Source organism: Solanum stenotomum, chromosome 11 (genome assembly GCF_019186545.1).
Source record: "Solanum stenotomum isolate F172 chromosome 11, ASM1918654v1, whole genome shotgun sequence".
Classification (NCBI taxonomy): Eukaryota; Viridiplantae; Streptophyta; class Magnoliopsida; order Solanales; family Solanaceae; genus Solanum; species Solanum stenotomum.
Window position 1 is genome coordinate 56,100,249 of NC_064292.1, and position 24,735 is coordinate 56,124,983.

Here is a 24,735-nt window from a genome sequence, read left to right on the forward strand (position 1 = left end):
AGAAAATCACAGAATAGTTTGTCCATAAGTTGGTAAAAAAATCAAAACTTTTAATCTCTATCAAATATTCAATAATTTATATTTGTCAGATTTAACAGAAGCTTATAAATGTTGTGTTTTTGCTTTCATTTAGTCGAAGGTCTATCAGAAACGAAACATCCTTCCAAAGGTCTTTCGAGAACAACCTCTCCACCTGCCAAGGTAGGGGTAAAGTCTACATTCACTCTATCCTCCCCAAACGTCACATGTTTAGGTACAATGTTCGTAGTTTCTGCTATTTTTGATTTATTTGCGCAGTAAGATGATGGTGTAAACTTGCATTCTAATAACAAACGTTGAAAACTAGTTTAGTGTAACAAGTATGAATAACACAACAAATTGGAACATAAACAGCTTAGGATGCAATTAACAGAACCATATTCTATATATTAAGGTTAAAACTAGGAAAATTAAGCTGAAGCTAAAACTATTTAGACTCTTTGTTCTAAACACAATAAAAAGAGCACTGATTTGAACTTCTTCTGCTTTGTTGCTCCACACCAAATTCTAAATGGATCTAACATGTGTAGCACTACTCCAAGCACGTTGACGATTTTTACACCAAAAACACAATCCCCTGTTGCATTCTTCCATGAACATCGCATGTAGTTTAGCCAGATGAAAACTTGATGTATTCTACAGTCTACGAGTTATGTTGCTCAGATCGTCCAACAAATGAGCTATTTTTTGGTTTTGGAGGATCCCGGAAGGGGTGTGCTGACATCTTTGGAGGATCTGAGTAACATATGTTGTGATAAAAAAAAAAAGTTGAAATGTAAAATGAGAAGCTTACCGGTTGAACCAGGCTAATGTGGAATTCTGCATCTTACTCGCACTTGATTGAGCGGTATATGTGGCGGACGAAAAACAAAGCAGCTCGGAAACCAACAGTTCCAAGCATGAGGAAGAAGGCATAGCAAATGCAAGCCATGTAACCAAAGAAGAATGAGGTTTGCATGAAACCTGACATGTCTGATCGGGCATAATAGTAATACAGGCAGTAGCCATAGATGAACAAGCCGGTTGATCCACCACAAACGAATGACCTAGAAGATCAACGTACATGTTAGAGACTCGACAAATAACATGTATTTTCAAAAACAAAATATTGTCAGCTTTCAAGAAAAGAGTTACAAGCAGAAGAGATGATTTGGTATTTGCTTACCAACTGCAAAGACATGAAAAGTAAAGAACAAATTTTCACAACAATACAACTGACCTACTTAAACACACTAACGAATACTTGGCATGATAGTGCAGCATATTATTAGTGACATATTAACATGCAATACACAGGAACATTCGGAGTTCTATGTACGCCTGGGAAAGGATAATCATTTGATGCATTCAACAAAAGTACACAGTTTTTAGTACTCAATTCATTTTTTGCATCCTTAAACTGTTTGAAAAGAATTGGATCAATTAAGTACTATTAACTTACCTCCACCACCATTCATGGTCTTCTGCGGCAAGTTGGAAGTATGTCAAAGCCACCGTAATAAATGCAGTGACAATGATCAGAATGATGAAAACTATGAATAAGATACTGTAAATCGTGTAAATCCTATGACCCCACACGCTGGCAAATATGTAGTAGAGTTCAATGTAGATAGCACTGAAAGGCAAGAACCCAGCCATTGCCATCTGAGGAAGAGCTCCACGATACCATGGTAATTGTGGTATCTCTCTCGGATATTTCGTTGTTCGAGTTGGAGCTTGAAATTCTGCCTTGCTATTCTTTCCTGCAATTCCTCCCAAGACCAGCAATGGTGATGTCACAAGGGCCCATATGAGGAAAATGACCACGATGGTACCAAAAGGAAGTGCTGCAGTGGCATGATAACCAATTGCGACAGAATTAAGGAAGCAGAAAGTTAGAAGCAGCGGCCCACAGAACAGCCCTCCTGTCAACAACAAGTTCCTTACCTGTAAAAAAAATTTGAATTTGAGATCAGTACACATTTTCCTCTTTCTACTGGAAACTAACCAAAGAATCTCAAGTAATTATTAACGCGAAAGTGACACCCACTACATTAATTGTTGGGAACCACTGAATTCGGCTTCAATGATGATAAGTTGCAAGGCAAAAGATGGGAAAAGAGAGGGGGAGAGAAAAGACAGTGAAAGGGAGGGGGTAAATTTAAAATAGGAAGTTGTCTACAAAAGAGTGTCTATCTTACAAAATTCATGCAATCTTAGAAAAGAGCATAATAAAATCGGAAGAAAAATTCCATAAAGGTGATACCAACCAATCGGAATTAAGGTTTGGCCATGTGCGTACACTTAAATTAAGAGTACTTTTAAATAATAATTTTTTTTATAGATTTGTATGACAGTGTAAAATGTGAATAACCTCTAGTTTTAGTAACATTAATTTGTCTTAAAGACTTAAAGACAAGTTTCTGTAAAGGGATGAAACAGGTCCAGATGAAGCGTAAAGGACAATGAAAATTTATATAACTAACCCTTGATAAGTTTGGATTAAGGCGCAGCAATTGTTGTTGCAAGGGAAGGCCAAAGATTATGCTAATTGAAGGAAGAGAAGCTCCTCATTTACAATACAAAAGTTTATCTTATGCTCTCAAAATTTCCCCTAATTCTATTGTGGTTTGGTAACTGTCCTTTAGTCAAAATTCCACTACATTTCTACTAAATTTTAAATTCGAACGAAATCATACTTAACACCTCCCACCCACACCCACCCCACCCCAAATTTTATCTTTATCCATCTTCTCAATTTCTTCCATCTCTCTTATTTCCAATTCCTCCTCAAATCTCTTGCTCACTCAAGCAGTAAACCCCTCTGCTTTATGTTTTTCCCCTTTGCTCCTTTATTCAAGTCCTTCCCTTCTTTTCTTCCCCTCTCCGACCCTCCAGTCAAGACACATCTTCTCCTCCTCCTGTCCACCCACCTTCCATAATCCACCTAAAAAGTAAAATTCATGTACTCTTTCATCCAACAGAACCAAATAGAAGGATAGGTTGCTTTAAGTTAAGGGGTAATGATGTTAATAGAATCATTTTTGAAATATGTTAGGGTGTGTTGCCAAAAGTGTTTTTTTTTGTATAGCTAAAAAGATTATTGTTATAGGGCAAAAGAATTAGTTAAGCTATTGTGGGATGCATTGTCCAAGATCTCCTATGTCGGAAGGATCTTTAGGAAATAGAGTCCACCATTTCCCCTCCCATAAAACAAGACTTGTACCGCAGAATACGCTCTGGTAAACTAAATTCGCGGAGGAAGTTTACACCTTACTATTAAAAATCCTATCATGACTAGTCCATGTCAAAACTAGGAGACCTCAACTGACAACTAACTAGAAGAGAAAGATGAAAATAAGGAATCTGAGTACACAAAAGAAGAGATGCACTTTCAGGAAATTTTGGCTACTTTACAACCACCAAAATAATTCCCTCCATACTTTCTTACCCAATTTTTCCCTTCAAGTTGGCAATAGAATGATGCTGCAGTATAGCCTGCAATTCCTGATGTAAGAGCGTAAATAACCACCAAAGCTGTGAAAAGAGCTCCTCGGTTGTAGGGGTAAAACACACCAACCAGCGCAAGTATAAATATGAAAATTGCCCTGGGAAAAAGAGGCAGCAAGAATTAACATTTGTGAAAGAAATTTATCACGAACCGAATGGACTATGCAAATCTAGAACTAAATAAACCAATGTTATAGGCATGCATACTCACAGGGTAAACAATTGTGTGCCAGAACCCAGGGCTGCTGCAAAAAGTGACTTCTGCTTCGGGTACCTAAACACATCACCATGAATGTACTTCCACCCAGTTTCTTCTTGGTCATCAGCTGCTTCCTCATCATGGGCATATCTTTAACCAAAACAGTAAATGCCATAGGATAAGTACAAGCTCCTTAATTAATAAGTATGTTACCCAACAAAGTTTATTGTTACATACTTGACAAAGTCATTTTTAAGGACGCGCATCAGAATAGTAGCAAGGAAACCAGTTAAGAGCAAAACTGTGACACAAGAGTTAATGATAGAGAACCAGTGGATCTCCAAATGATGCGGTAAAGCTGAAGTCTGCGAGTACTTTTCCATCCTTTTCTCAAAAGGGATGTGTGTTTCCTTCCATTTTACAGAGTACATGAAGTCTACATCAATTTCCTTATCTTCAGTTATGTCCACTAGCGCATTGGGGTCAGTTCGTGCATTGACTTCAATCACACGGTCTTTGTTGTGATGGATGTCAAAATGAAGATGTTTAAATAGGTAATATTTGTACTCACTGGGGTCAGCTTTCCCCTCCTTATCTACCTTACCGATGAAACCCCAAATAGGAAGGTCATCATAGAACATCTGGAAGTAGTAGTCCTTGGCAACAGCATCACGGAATCTTGCAACTTCTTCCTTTGACAATGTCTTCTTGCAAACTACCTCGGTTTCGCGATCATTTGTGAAGTCAAGTTTGTATGGAGCAGTGACTAAACGATCTCCATTCAACACCTCACCAAGAGCTTCAGTTTTATCTTTTACATGACCTAAAGCAAGAGCATGAATAGATACATATTCCAATGGTTGTTAAAATGTAGTCAACAATAAAAGCTAAAAAGCAAAGATATTAGAGCAAGAGAGGGCAGAGAAATGAACCTGACCTGGAGAACAAAAAGGAAGATCAAAGTAGCGATATGTTTCACTGCAATTGACGGTAAAAATGTGAGATCTAAGTGGAGAACAGTAAATGTAGCATGTGCTAGAGAAGTACAATCAGAAATATTTTGTCAGTTTTTGATAAGTAGAAGTAACATTCGAGTTATTCAAGAGTTTAAACTGATTCACCGAAGTTGTTTCAGTTTATATACTGCATCAAAGGAGTCAATTTTCACTAACTCAATGCTTTGCACTCCTCAGAGTAAGTGCGAGAAACAGCTAAAGACACTCCAGGGGATGATGCATCAATTGCTGTTTAATTGCTGTAAGCAAGAAATCATTTCAGCAGCAATTTCCAAACAAAGATGCAGACAACTCTCCAGGGGAGAAATCAAAGAGAAAGTCACTAAACGACCATTCCAGGAAACTGGTGAAACTGTTACAAAGAGCAAAAGAGATTCAACGAATCCTAGGGTTGGTGAAGGAAGTGTGTGAATAAAAACATCCAAAAAAGGCACTTAGCACATGCTGAATGTTTTTGCCTCCATATCTAGAGACTCAGAGTGATCAGTATAATTCCTGCTCCAGTGCAAGTGACCGCTGAGATAAGTATCATCCACGGGGCAAGTGAAAAATTTCTAGCATAGCTACTAGGTAGTTCCGCTAGTCTTTCTTAAAGGAATAAGGACACACCATATATCCACATTGTACATGCTTTTGAAACCATCTTGGTGTATTAACATACAATATATTGAATTATCAAAAGAGAGAGTGTGAGCATTGACACACACACAAAAGTTGAAAAGACTCTTTGTGAGTATAAGTATGTCCATTTTAGAACTTTGCTTGCAAACAAGTGTGAGGAAATTTATGGGTACTCCATACTACCATGCTCATGAATAAGCAAGTACCAAAATTCAGAACAAATTTTGAATCTTACAATATCTAAAGCAAAGTGATTAATGCTACAATAACTCTTATGCATAGAGCTGTCTGCAAAGCTCTCAGGTTAAGAAAAATGGATGAAAGTACTCCGTTTTTCATGATTATATCTCAGTAGCTACCTTTCACCAAAATAATTTTCTGAACAGAGGACTAAGTGATGGTTTAGACTAGCTCTTGGAAGATAGGTCTGGCTTTCTCACTCTTATGAAGCTTCTTTTCCTTGTTCTACAATTGTTTGTCATCATAAAAACACCTATAACTTTGGTCAATCATATACAGAATATATCCTAAAAAATGCTAATGATATCTAATGTGCCAAGACACAAACTTAGCAAACATAAGAGCCGAAACAAGATAAAAGAAGTAGAAAAAGTCTTTTTCAGAAAACTACTGGCATGCACACCACAAAACTCTTCCCATATCCAAACATCGAAAGCATAAAAGACAAGCCCTTTGTCCCGTTCTCTTTTAAAAGTGCTCTTACAAAATGGACTACATTAAATTTGATCTAGCATGTAGAAGAACCAAGACATTGGACAATGTCTTTCTCCTTAATTGTAGATATACAGATAAACTCTCAGATGAAAAGATTCACAATACTCAATAACCAAGTAGACTCATCAACATACATTGACAATTACTGCCTAAATCCAGCAAATATCATATAAGGTTCCCCTAGAATCCATTCCAAATCTACTTTTTTAAGAAATTCAGCACGTCAAAATGTAAAGTTACAACCTAAACGTAAAAGAAAATCTCCCAATTCTCAGAAGATGACCAGCAAATATAAATTGAAACAGATCAACATTACACCCAAAATTCAGTAAATTCTCATCAAGTTTTCCCATTTTCAATCCAACACAGCCCAAAACAAAATCTTGACGTTTACTCAAATATTCAACACAGACAACATGCAAGCTACAACCAAAAGAAGCTCACAATTCTCAGAAACAAAGGTGACCCAACTAATATACATTGAGAAAACTCAACAATACAGCCAAACTTCAGCAAATTCTCAACAAGATTTCCCCTTTCCAATCCAACACAACCCAAAACAAAATCTTAACTTTTCTCCAGATATTTAACACGTACAACATGTAAACTACATACAAAAGAAGCTCTCAGATCTCAGAAACAAAGGTGAACTACTAATATACATCGAGCAAACTACAATATACCCAAAACTCAACAAAGTTCTCACAAGATTTCCCCTTTTTAATCCAACATTATCCAAAACAAAATCTCAACTATTACCCAGATACGCAACACGTACAAAATGTATACTACAATCAAAGCAAGCTCGTGATTCTCAGAAACAAAGGTGACCAGTATTATACATTGAGCAAACTCAGCAATACACCCAAAATTCAGCAAATCCCAACAAGATTCCCCCTTTCATTCCAACACTACCCAAAACAATATACTCAACACGTCCAAAATGTAAACTACATTCAAATAAAGCTCACAATTCTCATAAACAGAGGTGACCCACTAATATAAATTGAGCAAACTCAGCAATACACCCAAAATCCAGCAAATCCTGGCAACATTTTCCTCAAATATCAAAATTCCTACAAAATGCATACTACATCCCAAAACTAACACATATTGATCAAACTCAGCAATACACCCAAAATTCAGCAAATCCCAGCAATATTTCCCCCCAAAACCAATCATCCCAATACTACACAAAATCTTGATTTCTACCCAGTTATCAAAAACGTACCAAAAACCAAAAAAACTCATAAAAATGAAATCTTTAACGAGAAAAATGAAAAGGGTCAAAAGGGTTACCTTGGATTATGAAAAGGACCAACTTTATTTGCATACAAAGGGACTTCTTCTCCAGATTTATACTTATGATCTGATGAATCCGATCTCACTTTCATAGCCCCAAAGAACAAAAGCACCAATACGATAACGTAATTCCCACACCCCATACTACTCTTCCTCACCATTTTTTTCTGTTTTTTTTTCTTACTCACATACAGAAGAAGAAAACAAAATACCAAAGATTGTTTCTTCCTTTGAAACTCTTCTTTTAGGTACAGTGGATTTTTTTGTGTTGAAGAGAAAGAGGGGGAAGTGGTGACCACGCGCTACTATAGCGAGTTTGTAACAAACGTAATGGTGACCTATCAAGGAATGACATGTGGATAACGACGTGTCAACTCTTTCTTTTGTTTTTTTTTTCTTTCCATTTGATAAAAACGTGTCACCAAGGCTTAAGGTAAGTTCTACATAGTAACGTTTAGACAAATATTATTATATGGGACATAGTGTTTGTCAATCAAGAACGTCCACATTCAAAAGATGAAGGAACTAGGTTTAAAGATGTTTAGTTGAAAGTATGGACAAACTAAGAGAGATGTGATTAAAAATAAAGATATATGGGCAAGGTGTCTTTCGAGGCATATAAAGGGGAGGTGCATTGATGCATAAGCAGTGATTAAGGAGTCGTGAGGAGTTGAATGTAACATAAGTTGTGATCAAAGGTTGAGGTATTTAGGGAGGTGCGTGATTAGATAGGACCTGACAAAAATTTTAATTACATAGGACATGACCCTAAATAGGAAGATTTTGAAGTCGAAGGACTAAGATAAAAGTCTAGTAAATAGCCGAGTATTGTCGCACTTTGTGTGTGAGAAGTAGGGGGCTATTTAGCAGACACGTCATCTCTTAGTTTTCAATGTGTATATATTACAATTTGTTGTTTCATTTGGTTATTATCGTCCTATTTTATAGTCATAATATTTTGAACAAGTATTTTGCTTCGAAAATATTTTTTTGAGCCAAAGATTTATTGAAAACAATGTTTTTGTTATATTCGAACTCCACTTATAAAATTATAACTAAATATATTATAGTTATTATTTCTTTTCCTCAACGTTTCTTTATTTTGTCTGGTTTATTAATTGAAAAAAAAAAGACATGATATATATATAAAAAAATATCGAGTAAATAAGACTTCAAATTAAACACACATTAATTAATTAAAATACATGATAAAATATAAGTTGTTACAAGAACATCATATTACAAGTACACAAGAAAATTGTCTTTAATAATGGTCCAATTTTACAATATTGTCGATTAAAAGAGCTCATTATTAAATACTTAAGTTATAAACTCATAATTAATTCATCATATCATAAACAATATTTATGAATTAATTAACAAACTCCCTTAGTCTTATTCTTTTTATTAGCAACAAACTTCTTCCATGCTTCAGTAACCTCTAACTCCCATTCTCTATCCGTTTTATGATGCGATGCACTGTCGCTACCGTTCGCCGTGGCCGCCTCCCCGGCCATGACGAGCTTAGCTTTGACACGTGCAGGAAGCATGTCGAGCTCGTGGAGGACTTTAGCGATGTCCATAACCTATTTGAAAAAAACACGAACAAAAAATGTAAAAGATTAGGTTAAGACTTAAAACACGATACAAAATACTTTTCTAAAAGAGATTGTTGTGAATTGAATGCAAACAATTTTAGTGAATATAACAAATCTATGTAAAATTGTAGAGGAATTTTTTTTTAAAGAAAAATACAACAAATATTTCTAATAACTTCTCATTCAAAAACAGTTTATTTACCTTACATGTTTCATTTTATATGAATTTTTTTATTCAGTCAATTAAAAAAAGAATAAAATTTTTTTAAGTCTAATAAGGGACAATAACACTTTTAGCCCATCAATTATGGATAAAAAGTGTGGTTTTGATCCCTTATGATATGAAATAGGTTATATTTGAATTATTTTTAAAACTATGATTACTATCAAACATGTAATAACACTATAAACTTAACATAATAACATATATAAGTGGTAAAATAGTAAATTTGTGAGTAAAGCAAATGGATCAAATGTGTGCATATATTTCAAATAATTAAGGATGAAATGTGCTTAGTCAAATATATATCAAAAGGATTACTATTAAAATCTATCAATAACCGAAGGACCAGAAGTTTCTATATATTAAAATATTTTAACTTTAAACTTCATATTGTAGTTGCAAAATATTCATATCATATTTAAGACTATATGTTTCAAGAATCTCCCTTTTACTTTTAAAAATTGTATCCAAGTAAATGTCGTCATATAAATTGAAATGACAGCTAAACAGAAATAGAAACATTACCAATCGTTCCGCAAGTGTTCTAGAGAAATCTTCTCTGATAACAACTCTAAGAACTGTGATGTGTTGAGCATCTGGTGGCATAGTGTATGCTGGAACAATCCATCCAAATCTCCTTAAAGATTCAGAAATTTCAAACTCATCATGTTTGCTATTGTCTTTAAGAGAAAATGCAACTAAGGGAACTCCAACTTCTTTGGAGACTATGTCAAATCTTCCTGTCTTTTCGAGTCCTTCTCTTAGTACCCTTGCATTTTCTTGACAATTCTCCATAACATTCTTGTAGCCCTGGTTTAAAATAACAAAATATTGAGCTTTAAAGCGCGTAATTCTTAAAAGATATATAGTTTTTATACACTAATAGTAACGGTAGCAAAGTATATGTTGATCGTATTTTTCAAAAATGTCGTTGAACTCATGTTGGATGGTCTAAAATAGTATATACTTTTTAGATGATCTGATACGGATGTGTAATCAAATCTTGAGTTTAAAGCATATAATTCTTGAAAGATATATATTTTTTATATACGAATAGTCTGTTAAACTACACTAATAAAAGTAACGAAAGCAAGTTATTTGTTGCTTGAATTTTTCAGAAATGTTATTATATCCATATTGAATCATCTAAATCATATATACTCTTAGAAGAATTGACAAGGATGCATAACAAAATTTTGAGCTTTAATACATGTAATTCTTGAAACTATATAGTTTCTATTGCCTAATAATCAAATCAAGTAATAGTAGAAGTTATATTGTTTGGATCTTCTAAAAATGTTAGTTGTATTCGAGTCAAATCATATCAATATCAAGTAATTTTATTTGATCTATCACGTACACAACAATATTTTTAGAGAATTCAAGTAATATAGAATTATTAATCTTGTACTCACCTCATAACCCAAGCGAATAAGTTGGTAATATTGAGCAATTACTTGACTAGATCCTGCATGACAATATAGCAAAATATGATCAAATTCATAAGAGCATACAACATACTAAAATCTTATCATATTTTCGAATGAATATTATACTACTAAAAATCAGTCAATTTTCAACAAACGTTTCATGGAAAATCCATTTAAAAGCACTCGTTAGAGATATTTTCGATACACTTTCATCAAAATCTCAATTTTCAGACTACTTTAATTTCTAGTAGTGAATATAGGACTAGTACAATAAGGAAGTAAATTTGAGTGTTTTTTTTTTGGTCAACAATAAATTCATATGGATTAAGAACATAATTATGGAATTATCAAAAGGGATTAATTAATTAATTAATTACCTTTAGAGAAATTGAGAGTGAAAGTAGGTTGATCAGCACCAAGATAATTAATGTGGAAAATAAGTTCATCAGGCAAGTCTTCTTTGTTCCTCCAAATGACCCAACCAATACCAGCATAAACAAGACCATATTTGTGACCACTCACATTAATACTTTTCACTAATGGCAATCTAAAGTCCCATTCAAGCTCTGGATAAATAAATGGTGCAATAAATCCACCACTAGCTGCATCCACATGAATTGGAGTGTCCCACCTGTTTTCCAATTTACAAACTATTAATTATTAAGATATTAATATTCATACAACTTTTCATGTTTGTTAATGTTAGAAGACGATCTATGACATCATTCCCTTACTTTCATGTCTCCACACCCGACTCTCAATATTATACATTATTCCCTATTTTTATGTTAATAAATGTTAGAAGGTGACTTATGACATCTAGTAGTAGTTATATGTTTGTCGTTGGGACGATGAATGTGTCGATATATTCCCGATTTTCAATATACCTATATAATTTCATGTTTTCATGTCCTTAATGTTAGAAGACGACCTACGACATCTGACAAACAGTTGGTATAACTTTGAAAGTTTGAGACAATAAATGTGCCCACACCCGACTCTCAATATACACTTCTAGAAGGGTGCCAAAACTATTGAATAGTATTATTCAATCATGCTATAACTTAACAACCAAAAAACTCAGACGTTTATGACGAAAGTATCAAGTACTAATGTTAGAGATTGAGATTTACCCTGTTTCTTTGTTCTTCTCAATCAAGAGGTCATTCAATTTCTTTACATCTTCAAATTCTCCATTAAGAGTTGAACCCAAAATAGCAGCTACACAAATTGTGTTCTCATCCACCATTTCCACAGCTTTCTCAGGGTTCATCACATAGTATCCATCAGTCAACTTTACTTCCTTTAGCTCAACTTCAAAATACCTTGCAAATTTTTCCCAACACACCTGTTGAAATTACTAATTAGTCCCTCTTATCTCTTAAAGATAGGGCAAGTTACCTGCTATAACATGTTAATATACATGATGATACAAAATGTGTTTATACTGGCAATGTATATACCATTAGATTTTTCTATAACATACATTTCACTATAACAATCAATATTTTCTTTGGAGCCGACTTTTCATTGTTATATAAAAACGTCATTATAGAAAGGTTCATGAGCTAGTATGAGGAAAACATGTAGAAATAGCGGTTATTAACCACTTTTCAACTCAGTCTTTAAAAACTAACTATTGACATGTATGTATGTAATTTCAAATTGCACAAGTTAAAAATTCCGTAACAAAGTTTGTGGAGTCGCATGTGTAAAATTTGGGACTACACGACAATGACTATTTTTCGATGATAGTGCTTATTAGCCATTTTTTGACTCAATCTTTAAAAACTAACTACCGACATGCACGTAGTTTCAAATTCTACAAATAAAACTCTGTAACAATGTGTGTGGAGTCACATATGTAAAATTAAGACTATAGAATAATGACTATTTTTCAATAACGGAGACCAACAAGTGGCTATATGTGAAAGACCATACCTGGACATTGGCACCAGTAACAATGTTGGGCTTATCATAGGGCTTTCCTTGGGCTTTCATTTTGTTTTGCCATTTTCTCTTAAAGGCCAATCCAGCAAGCATAATGGCTTCTGAAGATCCAACTGTTCCAACTCCAACTGCAGTTTCTTTATCTTCAAGTGGTGCATTAAATAAGTGCGCTATCATGTTTACACATCGATTCTGCAAAATAATAATAATAAAAATCGATTTTACAACTTTACTTGATATGTAAAGAGGATATGTAGATTCTAACGTTGCAAAAACTCGATGTCAAAGAATAACATAGTAATAAATCTATTGACAAATTCATCGAAAAATCGACAGATATTTGTTAATTTTGTGACACGTCTATGTATTGTTGTAAATATTATGTCATAAATGTGTTTTTCTGGTATGAGAGGAGGTAGAAAATACTTATATATAATACTATAAATAAAGTACTAGGGAGAAAGAGTTATGGTTGTTTTTCCAAATTTGATTAATTTCATCATAATAACGTTAAAAAATTGTCAATTTTATGGTGGGCCACGAAATAATATTATTAAAATCATATTTTCTAGAATCTTTTTTTTTATTGTATTTTTGACACTTATTAGACTAGTTTGTTTCTAGGTTGTTGAAAAGTCCAATTGATTAATTACGATGTACTATGCTTAGGAGAAATCGAAAACGACTTTAAACTTTATATAATCATATTTTAATTTGAATAAATCAACTGTCTAATTAGTCAAAGTAAAGCACTTTCTAATTATTATTTTTTTAGTCCATCTTGATATTTGACTGAGTTTTTTACTTTTAATTACAACTTTACTCATAATACCGTAAGATGGAGCTTTTTTTTATTCAATATCTAATACTAATTGTAGTCTGATTAAATTCATATTTACATGTTATATAGCTTATTAAAAGCATAGAATGCATTTGCATCATCATCATTTTTAAATAAGTATTTTTTACGACAGCACCATGGATAACATAGTAAAGCAACGCTCAATATACGATCTGATGTAGTATTAATCTAAGCTTAATTACCTGATTAATAAGACTATTTTATGTAGTATTAAAAGAGACATGTACAAGTAAATGAAATACTAATGCTAAAACTTTATTCTTCTACCTAACTTCTAAATATATCGAAATTCTGAATAATGAAAAAAAAATGGAATGATAGCTACATTTACAAGATTGAGATTTGTTATGTGTTAATAGGTTAATAAGAAGTCCACATGACTTTTATGGTTGGATCACACACGTACTACAATGACAATTACAAATAAAAATAATGTTATAAAATCGAGCCTATTTTTGAGGATAACACTTGTAATATAATTTTTTTGTATAAACTTAAACTCGAGATGTGCATGACCTATATAGATCCAAAACTACAAAGGGACATAAGATAACGACGATCCAGTGAAAAATAATTGAGCAGATTTAATTATTATTATTATTATTATTATTATTATTATTTTATATTACTTTTTTTAGGTAAGTAAGAGACTTATGGACTAGCAAAAAACACACTAATGAATTTGAATTTATTTGAATTTTAATATTAGTGTTAAATATCTAATGAGAAATAAAAAAGAAAATCATTCTAGAATTTTATTTGTAAGTCGGTAGTACTTAAAATAAGGTACAAAGTAAATATCTTTGTTAGAAAAAAAATTATTAAAATTAAATTACTATAATTTCGGAATACATGACTTTATCAAAGAAATTTATAATCTATTATATATATAAAAATAAAATTTTAACTTTATATATATAATTTAATTTTTCAACGAAGAATTTTCCCGACTCCACAAGGAGTTGTAGATAGAGCACGTAATATGAAGGATATTATTTGGATGTGTGTGAACAGAAAGAAAAAAACGCGTGGGGGGCAATAATGCATTGAAGGACCGCTTTAACAACCCATACTCTTTACTTATTGGTCATATTCTATTTTGTTTGGTTCTCGATATTCATTTTGAATTTTGATTAATTTAATTTTGTTAGACGTGAAGTTTATTAAAAGAGAAATCATTTTTTATTAGGACTTTTTTTCTTGTAAGGGATCGAAATATAAAATTTTCAATTGAAAATGGAGGATCTTATATGCTTATTCTGTCACAATCCTCGATGGTGTCTATTTTCTTTTTAGCTAAAAGAAATACCATTCTTTATTAGATTTTTTTTTATCGTCAAGACTAGACATTGAACTCGACATGTGATTTTTTAAAATTTCTTAAAGGTTGAGGAATTTTGTGTGTCCATCCCATCACAATCTTGGGTGGCTCATATTTTCTTATTTAGCACTATTTTTTGATACCATTATACTATTAAAGGTTGAGGAATTTCGTGTGTCCATCCGATCACAATCTTGGGTGGCTCATATTTTCTTATTTAGCACTATTTTTTGATACCATTATACTATTCAAATTTTAAATCGTTGAATTTATAAAAAGTTCCATCAGGAATTATGACTTTTATGAAAAGTAATAATTTCCTATTAGACTTAACAGTTAACATCACTAATTTTTTTTATCACTTTATATATATATATATATATATAGTATAGTTTGTATGTTTGGACGAACTTAACAATATTATTGTAAATCATGTATTTGTCTTAAAAATTTTATTATATTTGTATTATTCATAAAATTACTGGATTCTCAACTCGTAAATTTCAAATTCTGATTTATTTTTATGTATACTTATTTCACCATATAATGATTTGATTGTGTGAATATCTTACCGAACTTGTGGATGACCTTATACTTACTCCACCTACCTAAACTTATTTTTTTTTATTGCTTTGATGGTGTATATATCGATCTCTTTATATTGTCAATACATAAAACTTAAACTCTACCGAGACGATGGAAAAAAATAATACCTGAAGCTCAGTGGTGACAGGATATTCATCCATGTCAACATAATTTTTGTTAATGGAATCCATCATCAATTTGTCACATTCTGGTTCCATCCATGTTGTCACAAATGAAGCTAAATTCAACCTTGGATTTCCATCTAACATAAGTTCATCATTTATTATTTGATAGGCTGCTTCCTTTGGTATTGAATTTTCTGGCATCTTAAACCTAAAAAATTAAGAAAAATTAGATAAATTTTTTTTGAAAAGAAACTCTGACTTTAATTAAGTATATATACAAAAGAAGATAATAAATTTGTGTTGGTACGGCAGAAGTCATTTAAATGATTTGTTTTCTGAAAAATATTTTTCATTGTTTGGTTGATGAACGAAAAGTATTTTTTTTTTAGGAAACACATTTTATTATGAAAGATCTACGATGATATTAGCAAATCAGATAGTGTTTTGATGAAATTTGAGAGACTTTAGACTTCACAATTTGAATTCACGAGTTACCAAAAAAAGGAAAAAGACATTTTATTTTTCTCGACGATCAAGCACTAAGAAAATAGAAAGTAACTTATTTTGCTATAATTTTTTCACAAAAAATATTTTACGTCATACCAAACGTATCCGATGATGAGTAAATTCTTTAAGTGGAATGGATAACTTTTATCGCTAAACAATAAAAAAATAGACGATAGATCATGATCATCAACAAATAATCCTTATAAGCTACGAACTATTTAGCAACAAATTAAGTATTATCAATACCTTGGAAGAGAAGTTCGAACATATCGAGATGCGAAAGTCGAGTGAATGGATATGTCACTTTCCGACGCTATCTTGGACAGAACCATGGTGGCGTAGTGGTGGTACTACGACGGAGAAGATCAATGAGTAAAGCAAAAGAGAGAAAATGGAGAAAAAGAAGATATATTTTTTTTCTTGAAGAAGAAATGCATAAGAAGAGTCACTATATATAAAATAATGAAAATTGGAATATGTGAAAGGACTAACACGTCATTATTGAAACTTAGAATTTAAGTTATAAGTCTATAAACATCCTCGATTATTTTATTTGCTGTAGCAGATAATTTATCCTATCTTAAAATTATAAATTCAATATTTAAGTAGATTTATTGGTAAATAATTTTAAAACGATTTGATAGTATAATTAAAAGAGATATGTAGTGTCAATATATTATTTTTTAGGTGTAATTAAATTAATATCACTATATCCAGAATCGCTAAAATTTCCGATGACATTATTTATATAGAATACTAGTTATAACTTATAAATACCTATACTATTTATATTGTCGCTCAATAATTAGTACAAAACTATTAATTAGTTGTAGTGATAGAAATTAGTCTCATTCAAAAAAGTTGATTACATTTTTTTTTTTAAAACAAGAATATAATAAAGGTAGCAATATAATTATTATGAGAATTTTAATACAATTAAAGGTAAGAATAACAATATGGACTTTTAACTTTATAAGTTGTAAATGTAATGATGCTGCTTAAAGTATATTATAAAAATTTTGAATTTTAAAAGTTTCCACAATTAATTTTATATATTAATAATTAATAATACTTCATATATACTACTAGCTTTTGTACTTCAACTACGTATTCATTTGTTCAAAGAAAAAATAATTTACAATATAATAGCTTTATTTGAATATATTTTTGAGTTGGACAATTACAAATATGTTATTGGAATTCCAGATATTTTTCTGACTTTTTCTTTATAAAAGATTTCCATAAATTAGTTGTCCATGTGCTTTTTTAGGTCTCTCGTGATTAATATTTTTTCTAGTTATATGTATCTTTTTATCGAGCTCAATATGAATATCAATCATCATCGAACAGAAAAGTAAAAAGGAAAGGTCATTTATGAAGATTTAGTTTACACAAATCCACATATGCACATGCTTCAATCTTATAATATACTAGATATAGGACCCCGTACCAGCACGGGGCCCAATATATATTATTTTTTTATTTTAATTTATGTCATATTATGGAATTTGAGAAGTTATTGAAACTTTTATATGATTTTAAAAATATTTTAAATTGTTAGCTATTGTGATTTGTAGTACTTTTTTTTAACATAATTTTAAAATAATATTTATTAATCTCTTTGTTCTAATTTATGTGGCAGATGCAGAATTTCAAATATTAACCCTTTTTTATATATATCTTTAATATATTAAGTTGTTAATTATTGTATTTTTTAGTACATTTTGAACCTAATTTTTTAATAATATATGTTATTTGCCATGTCCCAATTTATGTGGCATTAATTGATAGATTTGTTGGAGTCGAGAGATTTATTTTGTTAATTATTGTAATTTATAGTTTTTGTTTTCGTCAATTTCAAACAATATATGTTGTTAATTGATAGAATACTTTTAGTGTAATTTTTTTAAAAAAATATGTGTGACTCTCCATGTCCCAATTTATGTGGCACATGTAAAGTTTTGACAATTAACCAAAATTTTAATACATTTAAAAAAATATTTTTAAGTCGTTAAATTTTAAGTAATTTAAATTGTTGTATTATTTATTACAATTTATAATACTTTTAAAGTAGTTGAAATATTGTACTATTTATTATGATTTATAACACTTTTTTTTTAAATTTATGTCATATTATGGAATTTGAGAAGTTATTGAAATTTTTATATGATTTTAAAAATATTTTAAATTGTTAGCTATTGTGATTTGTAGTACTTTTTTTTAACATAATTTTGAAAATAATATTTATTACTCTATTTGTTCTAATTTATGTGGCAGATGCAGAATTTCAAATATTAACCCTTTTTTATATGTCTCTTTAATATATTAAGTTGTTAATTATTGTATTTTATAGTACATTTTGAACCTAATTTTTTAATAATATATGTTATTTGCCATGTCCCAATTTATGTGGCATTAATTGATAGATTTGTTGGAGTCGAGAGATTTATTTTGTTAATTATTGTAATTTATAGTTTCTTTTTCGTCAATTTCAAACAATATATGTTGTTAATTGATAGAATACTTTTAATGTAATTTTTTTAAAAAAATATGTGTGACTGTCCATGTCCCAATTTATGTGGCACATGTAAAGTTTTGACAATTAACCAAAATTTTAATACATTTAAAAAAATATTTTTAAGTCGTTAAATTTTAAGTAATTTAAATTGTTGTATTATTTATTACAATTTATAATGCTTTTAAAGTAGTTTAAATATTGTACTATTTATTATGATTTATAACACTTTTTTTTTTAATTTATGTCATATTATGGAATTTGAGAAGTTATTGAAATTTTTATATGATTTTAAAAATATTTTAAATTGTTAGCTATTGTGATTTGTAGTACTTTTTTTTAACATAATTTTGAAAATAATATTTATTACTCTATTTGTTCTAATTTATGTGGCAGATGCAGAATTTCAAATATTAACCCTTTTTTATATGTCTCTTTAATATATTAAGTTGTTAATTATTGTATTTTATAGTACATTTTGAACCTAATTTTTTAATAATATATGTTATTTGCCATGTCCCAATTTATGTGGCATTAATTGATAGATTTGTTGGAGTCGAGAGATTTATTTTGTTAATTATTGTAATTTATAATTTGTTTTTCGTCAATTTCGTCGACTATTTTTTTTATTAATTATTGTAATTTATTGTTTCTTTTTCGTCAATTTCAAACAATATATGTTTATTATATAATCCATTTTATGTGGTACCAATAGAATTTAGAGAGTCAATTAAATTTTTTATATAAGTTTTAAATAATTAAGCTGTTAATTATTGTAATGTATAGTATTACTTATATTATTTTTAAATATATTTAAATATTATATGTTAGGTTTTTTATCCTAATTTATATGGCATTGATAGAATTTAAAGTGTCAAATAATTGTTAATTATTGTAATAGATAATATGGAGTATTTAAGTCATTTATAGTATAGTAATTAATATATAATATGTAGTATTTAAGTGGAAGGTGGTGGGGCCCACTTATATAGTTTGATAAATATATTGGACATTAGTAGTGATCTTATTGGATCATTGATAGTCATTTCTAGAGTCTTCTATAATATATTTATATTAATTAAGTGACAAAAAAACTATAAAAATTAAAAAAATCTTACAATATATTTAAAATCAAGAAATAAGTAAAATAATTAAATTAAATGAATTTTTATTTCATTGGAATATGTGAATCATCGGTGATACGATAACACCTTCCCACATGTTACCAAAGAATCTATATATATTGATTTTTATTCTAAAAAATCTTCCATTTTAATTTAACAAAAAGACAAGTGGATACCAAATTAAAATTAAACAATTATACTATACCAAAATAATTTATTTTAACCAATCACTCAAGAGCCATTAAATTATTAATTTGCTTCCTCTACCTAACTCATCATTTTCATTACTAAATAATATCTTTAAGTACCAACATATTCTCACTATAACAAATACAAGATTATGCGATAATAATTATATTATATTTAGCAATAACTATATAATATTGATATTTATAAACAATATTTTATATAAATATAGCCTAAATTTTTTAGCTATTTTTGATGTAATGACATTAACTCAATTACTACTAAATATTTTAATGATAATAAATATTAACATTAACAGGAAAATCTATTGTCACGAAGTGTTTATTTTGTGGTAGTGTCTTGTTGTATGCTTTTCCTATTTTTTTCCCTCTTAACTCAAAAAAAGCATCTTAAAAATGGAAGAGAACTAGACAACTATTGTTTTAGTTTAAGAAAAATAAGTAGACTTTTTTGCCCATGATATAAGAAAAGTAGATGTACATAAAGATAATATTAATAAGTTGAAAATTGATTTATATCTACTTTGGTCAATAGTGGAGGCCTAATAGTTGTGTTGATGCCTTGATTGAAGGAGACAGTGCCAAATTTCTAAAGGACAAAAAAATTGTAATAATTGCACACTAAGGTGTGGCTTCCAAGATTAGTGAGATGGGTGAAACTACTCGATATTTTTGTAACGAGATCATTACAAAATAAAATTGATCAAAATACTGTTATTATGATGTATATAATAAGAAACGAATTTATCCAAAATTATACGTGATATTTTAGATAAATTTCTATCTATATATTAGAAGAGAGAATTTCAACATGTCAGCTTGGTGACATTAGAAGAAAGTTTAAGGGTATAATAGTATTTTCCTAGATCAATTTGCTTAAAAGGAATTGTATTTTCTGCTTTATTCTTTAGACCACATCAACAGGTCCATAAAACATCCATCATTTTCTGTTAAATTACAATTGATGCCATCCATTGAAATATCATTAAATGTGATTGGGACCCATTGAACTACACTTGTGGAGTTGTGTCAGTCAGTGTTCCCTCAACTTTTGCCTTATTTATTTTTCTAATAAAACACTTTAGCCATTTTATTTATGAAATGTCCATTGATGAGTTTGGAATTGGTTCTAATTTTTTTTTAAATGAAGTATTATTAATTCAGATTGAAAATGTATATATTAAATAATAATTTTTTTAAGTGTTATATTACATTAAAAAATTACGAATATTAAAAACTTAATAAATAGTCTTATATGATTTATGATATGTTAATTATAAATATTATATAGTAAAAATAATAATTTTAAAAAGTAAAATAGAGAGTACGGATAGTAATTCTTCAATCATCTCTACAAATGATGGATAGAGAGTGAAGTAGAGAATGAATGAAGAAATCATTCTTTATTTTACTCTCCAAATATAGAATGAAATAAAGGTGGATCGGAGATAGTTATACTGGTTTTTTATTTTCAAGATGTTCATAATTGATAAATATGATCTTTAAAATCAATTATGATTAAATATAAATAATAAATTTTAGAAAAATTAAAAAAATATCATATAAAATAAAATAAAAAAGTCGATAGACTCCTTACACTTCGAAAATAATTTATTGTGATGAAAAAACATCCTCTTCTACTATATTATAATTTTAGATGATTGAGATTTATTAATTAGAATAACAATAGTATATAGAATTTATAATTATGCATAATTTTATCCTAATATTTTGTATATAAATATAATGTTGGCACGGGCCATTTTTACTAGTTTTTCTACATAGAAATGGGAGTAAAATGGATGGGAGGGAGTAGCAAGCTTCTTATTTTTGTTATATTTTGGCATAATATTGACTATTGAGAAAATTTTATAATTTAAAGTTCGACTTTGAAATGTTTTTTGTTTTTGTCTTCTTTCTATCATCATTACACCTATACACGTATGTACGTGTTCACACATGATTGATCAATAATATTTATGAAATTTCAATATAAATAATAAAAAAAGGACATTAGAAAAGGTAATTTAAAAACAAAGTCGAAAAGTAGCATGTGATGATGCAATGAATAACGTGGATGATTTAATATTGAAACTTGAAAGTGACCACCGTAAATTCTCTAGTATTTAATTAGACGCGTCGAGTTTGAACATAAAATGTAAACCTCTTATTAAAAAATAATTTTAAGAAAATAAATTTTAGATAATGCGAATATTAATTATTTAGGTAAGTAACTTCTGGACATAGAGATGAATTTTTTTTGTGTGAAAGCAGAATTTTCTCTAACAAGTCTTATGTAGGTCGAATCTAAATTAAACGAACCATTTTCGAGAATATTATCAAATGATTATAAGAGAATTAAAAGTGATTGAGCAATGACAATTAGAGAGTGTATATATCACTCTACCGCTTAATCAGAAGTGTCAAATTCGAATATATAAATAGCAAAACCCTTAATAGCAAGTGTTTTCTTTAACTAATTTATTATATGATGATATGAATTTAGATTAATCAAAGAAATAATTATCGAGTGCCAAATAGCTATATAAATAGTGATAAAATTTTATATTAGAAGTCAAGTTTAAACAAGTGAACCTCAATACAAGCTTAGAAATTTCCACTAGTCAACTTCAACATTTAGAAAAGAATCTTCCCCACGCAATACATGGTTCATCTTACAATTTCGATATAGATTTTGAATACAATCTTTCGTTTTCTCTTTCTTTCTGCTGATGTTGATCACAACCTACGTTATCATACATTCTAGCGATAAGAAAAATATCTTCTCTTCTAAGTTTGAGAACTTCTATTATATGTACGACTTGAACTTATTTTTATAATTTTATGATATTTTTAATAGATTATGAATATTTATGTTACAATATAAAAAATATTTATATAATTATGAGTATTTGAAATCCGTTAATTTACTATATTTGTAATATTAATTTGTTCCATTTGGAAAGTTCTAGAAGTTCTATAATAAAAATATCTCAATTTTTTTCTTTTGACTTGATTGGAAATGTGAAAGGAAAGGAAAATAAAAGGAGTAAATAATGGAGTAGGCCAGACATGATGAAAAATTGATGACAAGTGGCAACAATTGACACTTTCCTTCTTTGTTTGGACATTACATTTCACTAATTTTGAATTATATTCCTTGGATATATAAAAACAAAAAACAAAAAATATATTCTTAAATGTGATTTCTTTCTTAATTTATAGAATTCATTTACAATTTTATCTGATTAATTCAAATTCGCCTTGTGTATAGATTTTTAAAGAAGAAAATATTTTCTATTAAGTTTTTTTCCTCATCATTAGAGTTAGAGATCTCTGCTCAAGGATGAAATAATCATATCGACTCACCGCAACTCTTGGTGGTTGTTGTAGTGAAGTTGAGTTCTTCATTAATGAGTTCAACACTTACCACCAAAAGAGGGCAGATAATAAATTAAGAGTATATTTTTTACTTGATGTGAATTCAAATTAATCAAACTAAAAAATATCGATTACCTAATGAAAAAAATCTAGCATCCATGTGTGTCCATGTTACCGGCCATTTTTTTTAGACAAACAAACAATTAAAACCAATCGCACCCATGTTTTTTTTTCCTTGAATCTTTTAAAGGAAAGAAAATAAGAAAATGACCTTTCAGTTTTTTTTTTCTTAAATGTAATCCTCTGGTTAAGAATGAAATAGCCATATCGATCTACCACTTCGATCGTTGTTGTATTTAAGTTGAGCTTTTCATTGACGAGTACAACACTTGCCACCAAAAAGGGTTAATGATGGTTTTTTTCATCCTTAACTAAAGATCTTTAATTTTAGTTCATTGAATCAATAGGACCATATATATTATAATTTTCAAAATATCATAACTTTTTTTTTCTCCAAAAAAAATACCTTTTAGTTAGAAGTGTTTCTACTCTTACTCAACGTAAATTCAGATTAGTTGGACGAAGGATTTTCGGATACCTAATGCAAAATATATAGCATTCACGTGTCCATGTTACTGGCAATTTTTGTATTTTTGGAGACAAACAAACGATTTAAACCAATTGGCACACATGATTTTCTTACTTGAAGAATCTTTTCAAGGAAAGAAAATAAGGGAGAATTTTAGAGATTTCTTTTATTTTTTTCCTTTACTTGTACCAAATTCTATTGTATTCCTATTAACTAATTTTGGTACTCGTGACAAGGTGGGAGTGGTCTTCGCATGTGGTAGATAAAATGAGGAAGGCAAGACTGAGATAATTTAGCTATGTGAAAAAAAGATACAGGATGCCCTAGTGAGGAAGTCACGTAAAAGGTTAACTATAGTGGGTCCTAAGAGAGGTAGAGGTTGACAAAAGAAGGATTGGATAGAGGTGTTACCGAGGACATAACTTAATATAGAAGGATATGGAGGTCAAAAATTAAGGTGGAAAGCAAATAGATAGTCGAGTGTTGCCAAATTCCTCTTATTAGTAATATTATTAGTACACTCCTAATGCATACCTTATTACTGTATTTTATTTTTACATGTTTTTTCCTCTACTTCGTTTATCGTAGTATTTGTTCTTGTTGTGTTTCTTTTCTCCATTATTTTCTATATGATTTCTTCACTACTATATTTTTTTAATGATTTGGATAATGTTATACTTCAGTCAGAGATCTATTCGAAATAGCCTATGCAAAGTAGGAGTAATTAGTAAAGTTGCAACACACTCTCCTCCCCAAACTCTACTTATAGAATTTCACGGAATATATTATCATTGTTGTTGGTACAACTTAAATCAACTTACCTAGGAACCACTTAGGACAATTTACTAATTACTAATGACATGCAAGATACAAATGGCAAATATGAAACATTACACACTAATTTTACTATGCATCAAG

General features: G+C 29.8%; 2 protein-coding genes across 3 annotated transcripts; both read right to left on the reverse strand.

Moving 5' to 3' along the window:
• Window positions 1-430: 430 nt before the first annotated feature.
• Window positions 431-7,651, reverse strand: LOC125845442 (transmembrane 9 superfamily member 3-like). 2 transcript variants are annotated; one of them, XM_049524950.1, is made up of 8 exons: window positions 7,399-7,651; window positions 4,665-4,705; window positions 3,965-4,550; window positions 3,740-3,877; window positions 3,470-3,626; window positions 1,481-1,965; window positions 833-1,085; window positions 431-616 (listed from the first exon to the last, which is right to left on the reverse strand). In XM_049524950.1, exons 1-7 carry the CDS (start codon window positions 7,560-7,562, stop codon window positions 866-868), a joined length of 1,791 nt encoding a protein of 596 aa, XP_049380907.1. In that variant the 5' UTR covers window positions 7,563-7,651; the 3' UTR covers window positions 431-616; window positions 833-865. The 2 variants fall into 2 exon arrangements, with proteins under 2 accessions (XP_049380907.1, XP_049380908.1); XM_049524951.1 differs by having other exon boundaries at window positions 431-626.
• A 937-nt stretch (window positions 7,652-8,588) lies between these two features.
• On the reverse strand, window positions 8,589-16,501 carry LOC125845444 (glutamate decarboxylase). Its single transcript, XM_049524952.1, has 8 exons — window positions 16,249-16,501; window positions 15,499-15,703; window positions 12,594-12,794; window positions 11,786-12,000; window positions 11,030-11,283; window positions 10,638-10,690; window positions 9,748-10,032; window positions 8,589-8,987 (listed from the first exon to the last, which is right to left on the reverse strand). The coding sequence occupies exons 1-8, from the start codon at window positions 16,332-16,334 to the stop codon at window positions 8,778-8,780; spliced, it is 1,509 nt and encodes a 502-aa protein (XP_049380909.1). The 5' UTR covers window positions 16,335-16,501; the 3' UTR covers window positions 8,589-8,777.
• Window positions 16,502-24,735: the final 8,234 nt, after the last annotated feature.